This window comes from Carassius carassius, chromosome 3 (assembly GCF_963082965.1).
Source record: "Carassius carassius chromosome 3, fCarCar2.1, whole genome shotgun sequence".
Classification (NCBI taxonomy): domain Eukaryota; kingdom Metazoa; phylum Chordata; class Actinopteri; order Cypriniformes; family Cyprinidae; genus Carassius; species Carassius carassius.
Window position 1 is genome coordinate 44,387,909 of NC_081757.1, and position 17,585 is coordinate 44,405,493.

Genomic DNA, 17,585 nt, shown 5'->3' on the forward strand with positions numbered 1-17,585 from the left:
CATCTTCAGGTTTAATTTCTTAGCAATCTGGAAACATTTAGACATAATGCAGACCAGACACAATGAATACAGAGATCATTAAAGGATTCTATTCATTACAAAGTATACAATAAACCTATTTTTTTCTACCTAACTGTAAATTGTATGTGTAGAGAGACAAAGAGTCTTTTTACATTTACATGTATCAGACACTTTTATCCATAGTGGCTTACAGTGCATTCAGGCTATACAATTCATTTTTATTAATTTTTTACCAGTATGTGTTCCCTGGGAATCGAACCCACAACCTTGTGCGGCTGCAAAAGATCTACCACTGAGCCACAGGACCATCTCACTGTACTTTGTTCTTGCTTTGTAAGGCTATTTTCAACATCATTCAGTAACCACATATCCATTTGTGAATGAATGAATGAATGAATCTACCTTTGGCTCAAATGTGGCAAAGAACTTGATGAAGGGATGAAACTCTTCAGCGGCGTCATCGTACTCAATGAAGTCTGAGGAATAACAATGTCGTTATTATGGAAGCTGCTTTTTACAAGTTTATGAGTAATCAGAATTAGGTTCATGTGTAACGGCATGCTAACGTGAAGATTTGGCGCTCTTGAAGTAGCCCATGAGTTTGATGTCCTCCTGGATGTGATGGAAGCCTTTGAGCTCTCTGTCATTACTGATGATCTCCACAGGCTCCTCGATCACCTGACAGAAGAAGCCCTCAGTCAGTAATCAATGACCTTTAGATGATGATAATCACTCACGTCATAGAGGAACTCCAGCAGCGTGTCGGCCGCCAGCTCTCCGTCGTACTCGATGATCTCGTCATCTGCAAAGATGTAGATGCTCTCCACCTCCAGCAGACCTGCCAAAAACAAACGATTCAGAGCTGTTTGAGTGCATCAGAAGATTGAAGACAGATACTATATCAACATGATTTACCCAAGAAAGATTTCCCTGGAACAACAGTTTTATCAGCCAACCATAATCCCAACTCTTAACTTCAAAAGACAATGCTTTGATAATAATGTTGTTCTAGTACCAAAAAATACAGATCAAGAACACGTCTTACTTATGCAAACGGCAGAAAACAACAGATCACTCCACAATCATTTGCTCATTCATGACTTCAACCTCTTAAAGATCAGTCTGCCCTTCAAACAAAAGCTGTACAAATATATTTTTCAAGCTATAAATAAAGATGATTAGAATACTGTGTTTATTTGTTATCATTTGTGAAATTTACCACCAACTTCTAAGTGAAAATCATTTCAAAGCAAATCCTACACCAATTTTTTTTTAATTTATTTATTTGTTCTCAGTGAATGGCAAGGTTTCAGAAAACTGCACAAGTTGTATTAACTAGTGTTACGGTGGTGTTAACACTTAACAATACGGTCACGTTAATTAACATTAGTTAATTAATTAACTAACAACATGAGCAATGTATGTGTTAAAGTATTTATTTATCTTTGTTAAATTTAAGCACATTCAAATACGATTTTCAAGAAAATAAACTAAAACCTGGGGAAAATAAATGCAGACCATGTTCACATAGGACACTATTAACATGACTATATGCATGAAACCATTCAGAAAAATTTGGGCACAAATGGGTTAACAGTAGTCAATAAAATTAAAGCTATTCATATCTAGTTCATAGTTATATTGTCCTTTGAAATGCTTTTTTAGAGCTGGTCTTTCGTTGTATGGAAAATAGCAGCCTGAATATTCTACTAAATATAACTTTTTTTTTTCTTTTTCTTTTTTTTTGGTTCCATGGAAGAAATAAAATTATTTAGGTTTGGAAAAAATGAATAAATTGGTGAATAAATGACGACTGAATGAGTGATTATTGTAGTAAGCATGAGGCTAATACATAATAAGTTGCCTAACTGTGTTCATCTTTCTTTTTTTTTTTTTTTGCACATTGTAATAATAAATACAGACTATTGCTGTTTTACTTTCACATTTTCTCATTTAATTCAATGTGTCACTTGTTTGTTTGTGAATATTTCTGATTGACTAGCAATTTCTAAGTGAAAATTATTTCAAAGTAAATCCGACACCAAATGTTTTTCAGTGTGTGATGAAACACGAGAGTGTAAGGAAATACAATTAGAGCAGAAGTCAGAAAACAGAAGATAATGGACCATTTTACCCAGCTTCTTAGCAACAGCTCGGTCTTTCTTTGAGTCCACCAGGCCGAATCCAATGTCTTCATCGTCAAGATCATCAAGCACCTGCGCAGCAAGCTGCAGGAATAAGAAAGAGTTTATTGTACTGTATACAAGCCTAAATCAGAGTCTGTCAGAGCTAAACAAACAGCGCATCAATGCAGAGCCTTAAATTCAGTCCTTTATTAGCCGTGTTGGGCCATTCAGTAAAACAGCCATAATGCAGCCATAAAACACTCGACCCAATGAGGCGAAGACACCTTTCTCTCATACTCTGTATTCGAAGCCAAACGAGACACAAGGCTGTCAAAGCTAATGGCAGAAGTGCTGCCTCTGCACCTTCTAAATCTGTGTGAAACAGGAGCTGAAGATAGACAAGGGATCTGACCAACACAGGGTTTGATCAGGCTCGTCAAAGACTGGACATATGGACACAGGTGCGATGTGTGGTTACTGTATGTACTGTGTGCTGTCGCTTGGGTCAACCACATAAATAAACATATGCATGTGACCAATCTACACATGCCTTCATGAAGGTTCAACCCTTCGTTTCTCTCGTATACACACATGCTTGAACTATCAGCATATATAACATAACAGAAACATTCAACACATTAAAAACATGAAGAAGAATATCATACATCTGTCATTTACCTTCAAGTGTCAAATGTACTGAAACTTCCTTTAGACTCCACCTTACCAAAGCGCCAAATCATTTGACCCTTTATAGGACTTCTTTTTGTCTTCACATATCACAAAACCATTGCAAAACCATTACATATGACAAAATCAAAATTGATTTACTCTCACTCCTGACATATATAACCCATATTACATTTGAGTGAAATAAAAGAATAACTGTGACGAACAAGTGAGACACAGGAGAGGGAAAGATCCAATTGCAGGTATGATATTTTAATGGGATAATCCAAAACGAAGTCAAACAAGCCAGGGTCAAAACCAGAGAACAATCCAAAAATAAAACAAACAGGAAAAGGACAGGAAGGGAACAGGAAGACGAGGAGTCTCAGAGGACGAGAAGACTGGGATCACGAAGGGTAAGGACTCCATACAGACAACATGAAAAGACTGGTAAATATAGGGAGGCTAATGACAATTAAGTGAAGGCACCTGGTGCAATTAGCAGGAGTGCAATTACTGTGATGAAAGGACAAGACTAGTGGAATTCTAGTGCCTACGGTGAAGTGCCTAAGGGGAAGTGAGCCCACTAGTGGACACCTAGGGAAACAGAGACTAGACAGAGTGACATTACCCCCCCTCCACGGAGCAGCTGCCAGATGCTCCACCCGAACCCAAGGGAAGACCAAAGACACAAAGAGACCAGGAGGGAGGTGGAGCGGCGGAGGACCAGGGGGAGGGATGGAGGGCCAGGTAAACTGGGGAAAACAGAGACAAGAGGACCAGGTAAAATGGGGAAACAGAGACAAGCGGACCAGGTAAAATGGGGAAAACAGAGACAAGAGAAGTGCAACACAAAACAAGGAGTCCAGGAGGGAGGTGGACCGGCGGAGGATCAAGGGGAGGGACGGAGGGCCAGATCCTTAGAGGGAAACAGAAAGAAAGACATAGACAAGAAACCCAGGAGGGAGGTGGACCGGCGGAGGATCAGGGGGAGGGACAGCAGCCCCCCCCCAGGGTGGAGCAGAAGACCACCACAACAATGTGGTCGGGATGGAAACCCCTAGGGCGGAACAGAAGACCACCACATCCGTGCGGCCGCATAAACAGGAGGACAAGTCTGGTTGGGCAAGTTTGAAACAGAAAACATGAAGTTAAGGGTAGCCGCCGTGGCCACGACTGGATCAGTCGAGCGCTCAGAGAGTTCGGCTGAGACGTGACGAGGCTCTGGAAGTTCCGCAGAGGCAAGGAGAGACTCTGGTAGTTCAGCCGAGACGAGGAGAGGCTCTAGTAGTTCAGCAGAGACGTGGAGAGGCTCTGGTAATCCCATGGTGTTTAGACTGGATTCCAGAAGATCAATGCTGACTTGACTCTGCTCCTGAAGATCATTGTTGGCCTGACTCTGCTCATTAAGATCATTGGTGACTTGCCTCTGTTCATGAAGATCACTGGTGACTTGAATTCTCCCATGAGGAACCCCGATGACTTGACTCTGTCCTTGAAGAACCCCGGTAACTTGACTCTGTCCTTGAAGATCACCAGTGACTTGACTCTGTCCTTGAAGATCACCAGTGACTTGACTCTGTCCTTGAAGATCACCAGTGACTTGACTCTGTCCTTGAAGATCACCAGTGACTTGACTCTGTCCTTGAAGATCACCAGTGACATGACTCTGTCCTTGAAGATCACCAGTGACTTGACTCTGTCCTTGAAGATCACCAGTGACATGACTCTGTCCTTGAAGATCACCAGTGACTTGACTTGACTCTGAAAGGTCCACGGTGACTAACCCTGACTCTGGAGGGTCACAAGGAACCTGACTCGACTCTGGAGGGTCCACGGGAACCTGACTCGACTCTGGAGGGTCCACGGGAACCTGACTCGACTCTGGAGGGTCCACGGGAACCTGACTCGACTCTGGAGGGTCAACGGGAACCTGACTCGACTCGCTGGACCGGAGGCCATCTTGTGCTGTGGCGCTGGGCTGGCTTCCATCTTGCCTCGTGGCGCTGGGCTGGCGGCCATCTTGTGCAGAGGCGCTGGACTTGCGGCCATCATGGGCAGTGGCGCTGGCTCGGCTGACGTGCGCTTCCTCTCTTTTCTCCGTCCGCCATGGTGAGACGGCGGCTCTGATCCGTCCCACACGAGCCCTGGGTCGAAGGGGGGCCATGGTGGAGAGCGATGCTGAGCCTTCTCTCGACCACTCCCTCCTCGGCGACCTCCCCTGGTCTCGCGAAACACGACCAGGCGGGTTCCCACAAAACCACTCCTATCCCGCTCCGTGGCTGAGGAGGAAGCATGAAAAGACTTACCGCTGGATCTAAGGGATGGAGTCCTTCTGTGACGATCGCGACCCAAGTGAGACACAGGAGAGGGAGAGATCCAATTGCAGGTATGATATTTTAATGGGATAATCCAAAACGAAGTCAAACAAGCCAGGGTCAAAACCAGAGAACAATCCAAAAATAAAACAAACAGGAAAAGGACAGGAAGGGAACAGGAAGACGAGGAGTCTCAGAGGACGAGAAGACTGGGATCACGAAGGGTAAGGACGCCATACAGACAACATGAAAAGACTGGTAAATATAGGGAGGCTAATGACAATTAAGTGAAGGCACCTGGTGCAATTAGCAGGAGTGCAATTACTGTGATGAAAGGACAAGACTAGTGGAATTCTAGTGCCTACGGCGAAGTGCCAAAGGGGAAGTGAGCCCACTAGTGGACACCCAGGGAAACAGAGTCTAGACAGCGTGACAATAACACAGTGAGAAAGAAGTGTCTGTCCTTGCAGATTATATAATATTTAATATTTATAAGGCCACTTCAGTGACTTAAAGAGAGACTCTTTCATGAGTGAACACTTAACACACTTAAGTGAACTTTGTAATAGTTTCACTTTAAAGAACATTTTAAATCCTTGTTTCACACAGTTTGCCATGTTTTAAAGAAGTCCACTTATATCAATGTGTTGACTCATGCGTTATTCAATATTACATTAATATATACAGTTAATATATTTTAAATGCACTAAATTGCAACTTCATTGGAAATGTATTTCAATACAGGATATACTCATTTCAACTGAAATGTCATTAAAGTCAGGACATTAAGAAATTACACTTTAACCATATTTCAAAGATGATATATGTAATGCTGAAATGATAAAGACGTACTTAAGTTCTACTTAAGTGGGTTAGAAACTTTCTAAAGTACACATAATTGCATTTATTATGAATTGAAATAATATTCATGCATTTTCATTTAATTGCAGTAAACGTGCGGTTAAGAGTGTGAAAACATTACATTCAGTTCATACTTACATAGTATTAAACTATCATATGTGGTATGACTCAAGTCTTCTCTAGTCATACAATAACAAGCTGATATTCTCTGAAATTCTCACATTATGCACATATTTAAACTTGATGCATGAAAATAATGCTGACAGATGTGGCTGGTTTTGACTAGCATGAGGGTGAGTAAATGGTGAACATTTTCATGTTCAGGTGCGTTTACATCCCTGACTGTAATAAATCAGCACACAAGCACCAAAGACACGACATTCACAACAAGACACTTCAGCTTCATTCCTCCATTCCTCTATGTCAGAGTTTGTCCCCATCTATTTGAGCGTTTAACACGGACTGCTCATGAAGTAGACGCTGGGACAAGCTCTGCTCCTCTTCAGGGTGAGCGTCACATTCAAGAACAGGTCAATAAGCGGACAGATGTGTTAATGGCAGCGGCTGGTCACTCATTGTCTCGGCCTCACAGGAAGTGCTATCCTGTGGAAACTCACTGTGACAGCTCTCACAGGCCACATCCAACACGTCTGAAGGAGCATCATTCATTCTCTCCATGGGTCTTACAGACCGCTCACATGTCATAAAAGGGCTTTAGTGTGGACAGCCCTAGTGAGGGGGGAAGGATGCTGTTCAGATATTTTGGATGAAGCTTTAGTGACAAGCCAGACTTGAGAAACACAAAAGAAGAACAGATGAAAACACAAGTCATCTGAGGACCTAAACATACCTGGTACGTCAGGGCTGCGGGACTCGTTAGCAACTGCAGAGAAAGGTCAGGGGACTTTAGAGATGAGCATGAAATAACCAACACGGCAGAAACAATAACTCTGCTTGCTGCTAGTCACAGTTATGTCAGATGGTAATGCACAGTAAAGCCAAAACTGCTGGTGATCTGAAAACTAATTTAGTTTGAAATGTTGTGAAATTGCTTTGTGCACTCTCCTGTGGACTTAGACAATAGATGAGAAGAAAATTAGAAAAAATGAAGCTGCAGGAGTTACTTTATAACAATTGCTAGTGACTAAATTACACACTAAAGGGTATTAAACATTGAATTAACTATGACATTTTTAAGCAGAAAGAATGAAATAGTATTTTCTTGCAAAATGTATCCATTTCTCTTTTATTGTAACTCCCACAAGTAATTTATTTACAGTGTAATTTCATCAAACTTTGTTCATATTTCACACAAAGCATGATTACAGTGGCAGATTTTCAATTAATAAATGTTTATATTTGTGCAGATCCTTGCACATTACTATGTTATGAGCTCAAAACACTTTTACTATTGTTCATGATCTGTAAACGAACACATTTAGATGTTTGCACCACATAAGCAAACTTGCTCAGGAGCGCACCTGGTGTAGCATTGCTCCTGTGATGTGAAGGGTTTGAGAATGAGTCCTGTCAAACACGATTCTTGGAAAAGCCAGTTAAAATGACATGGCGCTTCAGCGTTTATCTGATGCTTGCTACCATTCAGGATTTGGATTGGGTTTAGTGTGGGTGGGACATTATATTTAAGCATTTAGATTAACTTCCAAACTGCCATGCTGCATGCAATAACTTAAAATAATAATAAAAAAATAAATAAAAATAAACACCTTTTACTTTCATCTCTTTTAACTGTTCAATATTCACAATATAACCTCCACCACCCCAATCCTTCAAAGGTATCTAAAGACAGTTAAATAATAAAACAATTTAAACATTTTTGTTAGATCCTGATATTATTATTATTGTAAAATAAACATTGTTCTGAAGTATGCTGAAGTATGTTTAGCTGTGAGAAGCTGACTCATGTTTGACAGCATGTGTTCAGACCGAGAGAGAAGCTTAGAAACCGAGAAAAAGGGGCATTTCTTTAAACATCTGAATCATTTTTGACACAATCATGGATGTTTAGTGTCAAAGGACCGAAAGGTCGAATTCAAATGACTGTGCTTTAGATGGAAAAGAGAAACTGAATTGCCCAGTGGACACATTTTCCCATCAAAATGTTTTATTCCTTTTATTCTGTGATGTTGAACATGACCGGAGAGGTCTGACCTTCACTTTAGAAGTTAATTGATTCTGGAAAAAATATAAAAATCTTTAAATATCTAAATATGTACCAGAGAAGGTCAATTCAGTCTAACCTAGAGACATTTTCAGTTCAGCAGCTCAATGCTAAATGTGTTCTTCTGTCTCTTGCTCTCTCTGCGTGTAAGGACAGAAACATTCAAGGTTTCTGAAACATTTTCAAAACTTCCAAACAAGACTTCATCAATCCAACACTGAAAAATGATCTGAGCTATCATTACTTTAGTATTAAAGGTATGCACATTTCTTTGAATTCCAGTTAAATCCTTACATTCTCATTTGAATTGCAGTTTTCCATCTTCAATTTAAATTAAGTTCAATTTCAAGAACTGCATTGGAATTAAAAAAAGCAATCATTACATAAAAAACGTATATATTCAGTTCTGATTCACTAGCATTTACACAGTCATTTTGAACAGCTAATCTAAAGATGCACACAACACATGAGGACTGCACAGATGTTACGGCAGTTACTCTAAAAGAGTTCATGTTAATCAAACCAAACCTGCCATTAATTGGCTGTTGAGAGTTAATGTGTCTGTCATGTCTTCTGTTGTGATAGATTTACAGTGCATCTTTCTCCCTGAGGAGGAGTGTGAAGACGCTGGGTTGTGCTGATGGTCCAGTGAGTGATTGAGTTCAGTTGAATCATCTCTGATTCATCATCACTGAGCTCGATAACATCAGCGTCTGTTTCTGTCCCCTCCACACATAACATCCTCCAGAGAGAGGACGCTTGTAAAGCAGCTCCACCCCACTGCAGAGTGATGACAGGCGCCAAAGAGCCAACCAAAAAGAATGATGCTTTTAATCTGATGAACCAAAATTTAGTATCAACACTTCAGTGAACATTTGCCGTATGAATCCGCTTGGGAAATATGACCACAGAGCAAGACATATTAAAATCATACCTACAATCCTGAAGGCACCGAGACGATATCTAATGAAGCTGAAAGCATTCAGCGCTCAATCATTTTCACGTACACTTTATTCTCCTCTGCCAGTCAGCAATGCCCTTGTTTTACATGATTATCACATTATCATACAACCCGAATTCCGGAAAAGTTGGGACGTTTTTTAAATTTTAATAAAATGAAAACTAAAGGAATTTCAAATCACATGAGCCAATATTTTATTCACAATAGAACATAGATAACGTAGCAAATGTTTAAACTGAGAAATTTTACACTTTTATCCACTTAATTAGCTCATTTAAAATTTAATGCCTGCTACAGGTCTCAAAAAAGTTGGCACGGGGGCAACAAATGGCTAAAAAAGCAAGCAGTTTTGAAAAGATTCAGCTGGGAGAACATCTAGTGATTAATTAAGTTAATTGATATCAGGTCTGTAACAAGATTAGCTATAAAAGCTTTGTCTTAGAGATGCAGAGTCTCTCAGAAGTAAAGATGGGCAGAGGCTCTCCAATCTGTGAAAGACTGCGTAAAAAAATGTGGAAAACTTTAAAAACAATGTTCCTCAACGTCAAATTGCAAAGGCTTTGCAAATCTCATCATCTACAGTGTATAACATCATCAAAAGATTCAGAGAAACTGGAGAAATCTCTGTGCGTAAGGGACAAGGCCGGAGACCTTTATTGGATGCACGTGGTCTTCGTGCTCTCAGACGACACTGCATCACTCATCGGCATGATTGTGTCAATGACATTACTAAATGGGCCCAGGAATACTTTCAGAAACCACTGTCGGTAAACACAATCCGCCGTGCCATCAGCAGATGCCAACTAAAGCTCTATCATGCAAAAAGGAAGCCATATGTGAACATGGTCCAGAAGCGCCGTCGTGTCCTGTGGGCCAAGGCTCATTTAAAATGGACTATTTCAAAGTGGAATAGTGTTTTATGGTCAGACGAGTCCAAATTTGACATTCTTGTTGGAAATCACGGACGCCGTGTCCTCCGGGCTAAAGAGGAGGGAGACCTTCCAGCATGTTATCAGCGTTCAGTTCAAAAGCCAGCATCTCTGATGGTATGGGGGTGCATAAGTGCATACGGTATGGGCAGCTTGCATGTTTTGGAAGGCTCTGTGAATGCTGAAAGGTATATAAAGGTTTTAGAGCAACATATGCTTCCCTCCAAACAACGTCTATTTCAGGGAAGGCCTTGTTTATTTCAGCAGGACAATGCAAAACCACATACTGCAGCTATAACAACAGCATGGCTTCGTCGTAGAAGAGTCCGGGTGCTAACCTGGCCTGCCTACAGTCCAGATCTTTCACCTATAGAGAACATTTGGCGCATCATTAAACGAAAAATACGTCAAAGACGACCACGAACTCTTCAGCAGCTGGAAATCTATATAAGGCAAGAATGGGACCAAATTCCAACAGCAAAACTCCAGCAACTCATAGCCTCAATGCCCAGACGTCTTCAAACTGTTTTGAAAAGAAAAGGAGATGCTACACCATGGTAAACATGCCCCGTCCCAACTATTTTGAGACCTGTAGCAGAAATCAAAATTGAAATGAGCTCATTTTGTGCATAAAATTGTAAACTTTCTCAGTTTAAACATTTGCTATGTTATCTATGTTCTATTGTGAATAAAATATTGGCTCATGTGATTTGAAAGTCTTTTAGTTTTCATTTTATTAAAATGTAAAAAAACGTCCCAACTTTTCCGGAATTCGGGTTGTACCTGATGATCCTATTCATGTGTTTCCTGCCAGGGATTCACTGTTTTGAATTCAATTCTGGTTCAGGTGTGAAGAAGGCTAGGAAAGCCAAGGCTATTCAGCACATTTCATTCACAGTGGAAATTCAATAAGCTTAAATAAATGCACAAAAGATTTCATAGTTAATATTAACAAATATACAAGTTATTTTATTATGAAAACAAGACTAAAATTGTAATTAAATGTGTAAATTAAAATTAGTTTCTATCAAATTGAGTATGAAGGACATTACAAGACATTAAAAAAATGAAGGAAATTAAAAAAGAAGATCAGAGCAACATGATTGATTAGAAAAACTTAATTTTGATTATTTGTCTTACAATTCTGACATTTTTTCTCATGATATTTATATTCTCATTTATATTCATAATTTGGACTTTGTTTACTAAAAAATGCAAGATTATGTCTTTAATGCAGACTGTTTTCCCGCCTCAGAAGTTTATACTGTATATGGCAAATGACAGCGCACAATTGTGAGACAAAAATCTAAAGTGCAAAATTCAAAAAGATATTGAAAGTTTAGTTTGAGACACTTTGTAAATGATCTTCTGTGAGCAGGTGACACTTAGCTTTCAGTCAGTTCTTGTTTTATTAAACTGCATCTGTTTTCTCTTATACTGTGCCTCCAGCTGCTTTTGTCACATATGATGTCGTCAGTTCCTCACCAGAGTCAGCTGTGTCTTGTACTTTAATGCAATGGATCTCAGGAGTCGATGCAAGTGCTCTTCAGAGCGTGATTCAGCTGGAATATGAACTCATAAAGAACACACTCTCCACAGCCATGATGGAAAACACACAGAGAAAGATAATGAAGCATCTGAAGCTTCGATGGAGTCGAGATGCACCCTGTCCATCTGGTTTACAGCTATATGAATATGAAGACTCACATGCAGATGTGAACATGAATTATACCGACGGGTTAAAAGAAAACCTGTCACATAATTGACAGGGGAATTATAAATTATAAAAGATAACAATACTGTTTATCGACCCATGAATCTGTTTGTGCCAAAACAACAACAAACTGAACAAACAGCCATGATTGTCTGATATTAGTGGTGAATGGCTGTATTTGTGTCGGGGAAACAGCTTGTGACGTGAACCAGCATTTCCTGCATTAATAAGTCATATGTGCCATGAAGCACACAGAGATTGTTATGTAAGTCTCCACCGGGCGGCCAGGAAACTTGCACACGGCTGGTCTATATATGTGAAGTACGAGAGAACAACATGACGGGTTCAGACCATGAATGATGGATGATTTATCAAGTTCAAGGAAAAAGTATAATACGACCTGGATTTCTGATCTACACCAACTGCATCACTACCACAGATAAACACAGTCTGCTTAAACAAAGAGGCCTAACATAGAAAAGATGAGATGTTCTCTGTCTTTATCGGTCACCTTACAATGATTGCCAGAAAAACCACAGCAATAGTGTTTTATTTGAGCTGTAAGTTACTTATCTTGACAAGTGCCTTTTCAGTGATTCAAAAACTAGGAAATTAAGGTGTGTAGTGGGTTTTTACCTTCTCATAGAAATCTAATGGCGCGTTTCCACCGAGTGGTACGGTACGGTACGGGTCGGGTCGGGTCGGTACCCTTTTATTTGCGTTTCCACTGCCAAAAGTTGAGAATGGTACCAAAAAGCCGAACCGTACCGTACCACTTTTTGGGTACCCTTCCGTTGGGGTACCTAGCACAGTGGAACGGTACTAAAGGGTGGAGCTAGACTCACTGCAGAACGTTGATTGGTTGACAGAGAATCGTCATTTGCACGTGCCGCAAGGGGAAAGACACAACACACGAGGCGCCATTTTTAAATTACAACAACGTCGCAACAATGTCGCCGCGCAGCATAACTTTACCGTGGTCGACCCAGGAGGTGCAGACCTTCTTGGGTATCATCGGTGAAGAAAGGGTGCAAAGGGAACTCGATGGCATGGTGAGAAACGAAAAGGTTTTTCAGCATGTTTCTGAGAGGATGGCTGTCGAGGGTTACCAGCGGACGTCCGAGCAGTGCCGCATTAAATGCAAGAAACTGCGGAGTGACTATCGTAAGGTGAAAGACCACAACAGCCGGAGTGGTGTTCACAGAAAAAATTGGAAGTGGCTAGAAATGATGGACACCATCTACGGGCACAGACCGGCGAGTTTGGGACGAGAAGGAGGCATCGATACGGCTACCTCGTTGCTGGAGTCGATGATGGAGCCTCCCGGTAAGTTTGTAATTGTGAAATATAACGTTAGTATACATCGATCACGGGAAAGCTTACGTTCAATGCACAACTTTTGTGCAAGTCTGTTGTTTGTCTGTCAGCCAGCCAGTGTGGTATCAACCGATCATTTGCAAGCAAGCAAAATGCTAACGTTAGTTTATTAGCCTGTGGTGGACGGAGTACATGTCCAGTAACGTTACTTGTAGCCTACAGATACCCTAATAAAATACAACTGTTTTATTACTAAACATATTCTACTAAATATATATTAAAGAGAGATGGGTCCAATGATATAGCTTAAGGAAAGAGTAAGAACTCCGTCTGAAAATTATTATGAAATATCAGAGCAAGGTGAAAATGTCCACATTCAATAGGCTTAAACAGTACAGTAATGTTGTGGGGTAAAAAGTACAATATTATGCTTTGGAATGTAGTGCAATAAAAGTTACTCTTATAAAATTATAGATACTTGAAAAAAAAAAAACTTATGTACATTATACAAAGTAAAAATGCTTTGTTTGGCTACCCACTCAGTCCTACTACATTGTATGTTCTGTATTTATCTCAACCGCATTGTTGCCGTTTGTGTTATTAACGTGACTTTTGTAAGTTTTCAGTTGAGCATCCTAGCTGTCAGGAGGAAATGGAGGCACTTGATGAGATTTCCACCCTTGAAAGCTCAAGTTCGCCTGCCAGGACATCAACCCCGACACCACCACCAGAATCTGCTCCATCAACTTCGAGTGAATCTCGGCGTATTACAATCGGTAAGACATGAACACCAGAGTGAAAAGAAATGTATAATACTGTAATAATATATACTAGAGGTGTAACAATATATCGTGCCATAATATATTTCGCAATACAAAAGCGCAACAATACGTATTGTGGATGTTGACAATATGTATCATGGATAGTTCTCCCAAAATAAAAATTACTGTGTGAGAAAAAATTCATGTTTTCAGAGTGTCAGTACTACATTAAATTACTATATAATGTTGCTTATGATGTATACTAATGCAATGGGGGAATATTTGTGGGTCCTCATAATGGCAAATGTCTTATTACCAGAACGTTAAGAATATTCGTCTAAAATAATTCAGTATTTTCAGCTTCAGAATCATGAATATTTTTATTCTGGTGTCACCATTGTCCTTGGGTTACAAGCACCAAGTCCAAGCCTATCCATTTAAACCCACAATGTAATATCCAAGTTTTCATTTTAATCGACAATAATTTTTTTTTTTTACCTTTTATCATATGTCGTGGAGTATCGCAATATGGTATCATGAGTTCATTATCGTCATATGTTAATATATACATGTCCAATTTAGACATTGTATTGTAGTACTGTAGATATCTCCCCATAATATTGGTTGGCTCAAATCACAAGGATCAAAATGCTTCGCTAAACAAACCAACATTCCTGTCTCTTTTGCATTCCAGGCAAGAGGAAAAGGGGGCAACAGGATGTTCATGCGGCCCTGGTTGAGATGCAGGCAGCTGATGAGAAGCAGCAGGAGTGGTTGGAGAGGATGGAGGAACGCCGTGACCGGCGCTTCGAACTTATGCTGGAGGATGCACGTGAGGCAAGGCGGCATGAGGCTGAACTAACTCGCCAACACATGGAGCAATCTGCAAGCTTCAATCAGGCCTTCCTCGGCACGCTCAGTCAGCTGGTGCAGGCGTTGAGTAGTCGCCCCAACCCTGTGCCATGATCCAGCCACTTGTGCTCTTTTGCACACAGCACTTTAGACTTGTTTACTTTTTTGGACTTGTTTAATTTTTTTGGACTTATTTAGTTTTTTGTTTGCACTCGTTTACTTTGTTTGCACTTTTAATTTTTGTTTGCACTTGTTTACAAAACCTTTTTTCTGTCGCACAGCTCATTTTTTTGTCAATAGCATTTGTTTGACTTTTTAAATTAAAGTACTTTTTCATTACCTCATGTGTCCTGTGTTCAATGGCCATCTCACACAATTCCTCCCTTACCCATTCTATAAATTGAGGTCGTTTTATTAATGTTCCTGTCATCTGGTGTCAATGACATCTATTGTTTGCTACCTTGGCCATAATGGCCATTTGGGAGATTATGCTTGCCTTAAATACAAATTAGTTAGCAATGTGTTACTTTACATTTATTGCAAACAAAATCTGAATTTATTTATTTTTACAGTCATAGGTATTGCAGAGTAATAAGTCCTTTACCCCAAATATTATAAATTAATATTATAAATATTATAAATTGTTCCCTTATAATTACACGTGTACTTATAAAGTATGTACAATAATTACAGAAAGGTACGCTGTAAATTCGGTGTACTTACGCAGTACTTTCCGGGCTGTAATCATGAATTACTGCATAAATTATTTGTAATTTTCCATGTTTTTTAGCATAATAGGTCATAAGCTACATACCATGTAATATTAAAATAATTAGCCCTTAGTTGGGTAGCTTAGTTATGAAATACTGCATTTTATTTGTATTTTTCATGGTTGTTACTCCTTTATTCACCAAATATTATAAATTGTTCCCCTATAATTACATGTACACACTCTATAATTACCAAAAGGTATGCTGTAAATTATGTGTACTTGCGCAGTATTATCTTAAGCGTTACCAGATTGGCCATTTGATATAGTTACCCAAAATGAATTATACCTCATGTTTAAACACCATCTACATAAGAGGCAGCGGCAAAAATATTTCACAAAATATGAAGAGGCAGGGTAAAAGTAAAAAGGATTTATTCAATGTCCATAAAATCAAAACTTAGCGTTTACACAGGTGTGCCTTTGCTATCTGTACAACAGATTTAACTGTTCAAATAACGCATCAGACCCTCGCGTACATCCCTGCCCTCCTCCTCTGCACCCTGTGCCAGTGGCACCACAGGCTCTGCAGCAACAGGTGTATCCCATTCGTGCTGGTAATCCTCTCCATGCCTTTCACAAAGATTGTGCAGAGCACAACAAGTCAACACCATGGACTTCACCAGTTCGATGTCGCTGTCATTCCTCTTCATAAGGCATCGCCACCTTCCTTTGAGTCTCCCAAAAGCATTTTCTACCACCACCCGAGCCCTGCACACTTTTTTGTTGTAGGTCAGTTGTTCTGCTGTCAGCCGGCCATTGTCGGAATGGTTTTAGGAGCCAATTCTGCAAAGGGTAGGCAGAGTCTCCTAGCACATAAAAGCCAGCATTCACCCCACTGATATTCCTGGTGCAAGCTGGGTAGAGGCTTCCACGCTCGACCAACTCCCACAATGTAGATAGTCTCAGAACCCGAGCATCATGCAAACTTCCAGCCATTCCTGCATATGCACTCCAAAATAGTCCTTTTCCGTCAACTACTCCTTGCAGGATGATGGAATGCCAGCCTTTTCTATTAAAGTAATCGCAGTGGTACTCCTTTGGGGCTATTATGGGTATGTGTGACCCATCAATGGCACCAACACACTGTGGAAGCCCCCACCGGTTCTCAAAGTAGGCTGCCATCTCTTTGAACTTCTGCTGGTCAGGGAAACATATCTGTTCTGGAACTAACAACATGCTAGCGGCCTTGCAGAATTCCTGGACGCACCGACACACTGTTGTTCTGCTGACACCAAAAAGATGGCCAATACTTCTGTAGTCGCTGTTGGTTGCAAGCTTCCATAGTGCAATGGCAACTCTTTTCTTAAGGGGAACACACTCTCTGTAGTTTGTGTCCTGCTTTTCCATTGCTGGATGCACCATGGCACAAAGGAATATAAATGTTTCTTCAGACATCCTGAAGTTGTTCAACCACTGTGTGTGTGTGAATCCTGGAACGATCACATCCCACCAGTCATTTGAGCGGCTGAAAGTCCAAACGTTTGGTCTGCGGCGCTGATTTTGCACCAGATTGAGTATCTAGAAAACAAACAAACAAAAAAGTTAAGATTAATACAATGTCGCAGTGATGGTGGGTCATTTAATTAAAAGTGCAACTATCATACGCCGGATGAAAAAATACATAAAGTATTATATAAAGTATTATAAACATTGTAAGAGTTACCCTTGGACACGATAGAATATATAAATTTGTTAAAATATCTAATATACTGCACCAGAGAGGGAACTTTGGTGTCATTAAAGCACAAAGAAAAAATAGCTTACAGATATAACTATTTTCTCAAAATTATACTTCTAATCTATCATTAACCACAACTAGTATTGCACTTGTAATAATATAGGCATCAACAGATTCATGTAAAAGTTTAATGATCTTAAAAAGTAACCTTCATAGTGCTTAATGAATAGACTGTAGTTTACAGTTGGCACAGTTGAAATCTGGTTTCACAGGCAGGGCTTATTGTACTTATTTATTCAGTGTAGGGTTATTTAATCTATAACAATATTGCTTCGTTAGCACATAAGACGAAATACATTAATACATGACATAAAAAAGTTAGCTTAGCTCAAGCTTACCCGCCTGCGCCGTCGTGTTTGTCTTGCCT

General features: G+C 40.1%; 1 protein-coding gene across 2 annotated transcripts in view; it reads right to left on the bottom strand.

Annotated features, from left to right (window-relative positions):
- Nucleotides 1-17,585, bottom strand: part of LOC132127547 (calsequestrin-1-like) — a 38,210-nt gene that overhangs the window by 2,574 nt on the left and 18,051 nt on the right. Inside the window, exons 2-7 of one of the 2 annotated variants that reach the window (XM_059539456.1) lie at nt 6,843-6,875; nt 2,156-2,249; nt 759-859; nt 588-699; nt 424-497; nt 1-27 (exon numbers count right to left, since the gene is read on the bottom strand). The exon at nt 1-27 is cut by the window's left edge and continues 104 nt beyond it. In XM_059539456.1, coding sequence (XP_059395439.1) covers nt 1-27; nt 424-497; nt 588-699; nt 759-859; nt 2,156-2,249; nt 6,843-6,875 — 441 coding nt within the window. The remainder of the gene's footprint in view (nt 28-423; nt 498-587; nt 700-758; nt 860-2,155; nt 2,250-6,842; nt 6,876-17,585) is intronic. The other variant, XM_059539465.1, reaches the window with a different exon arrangement.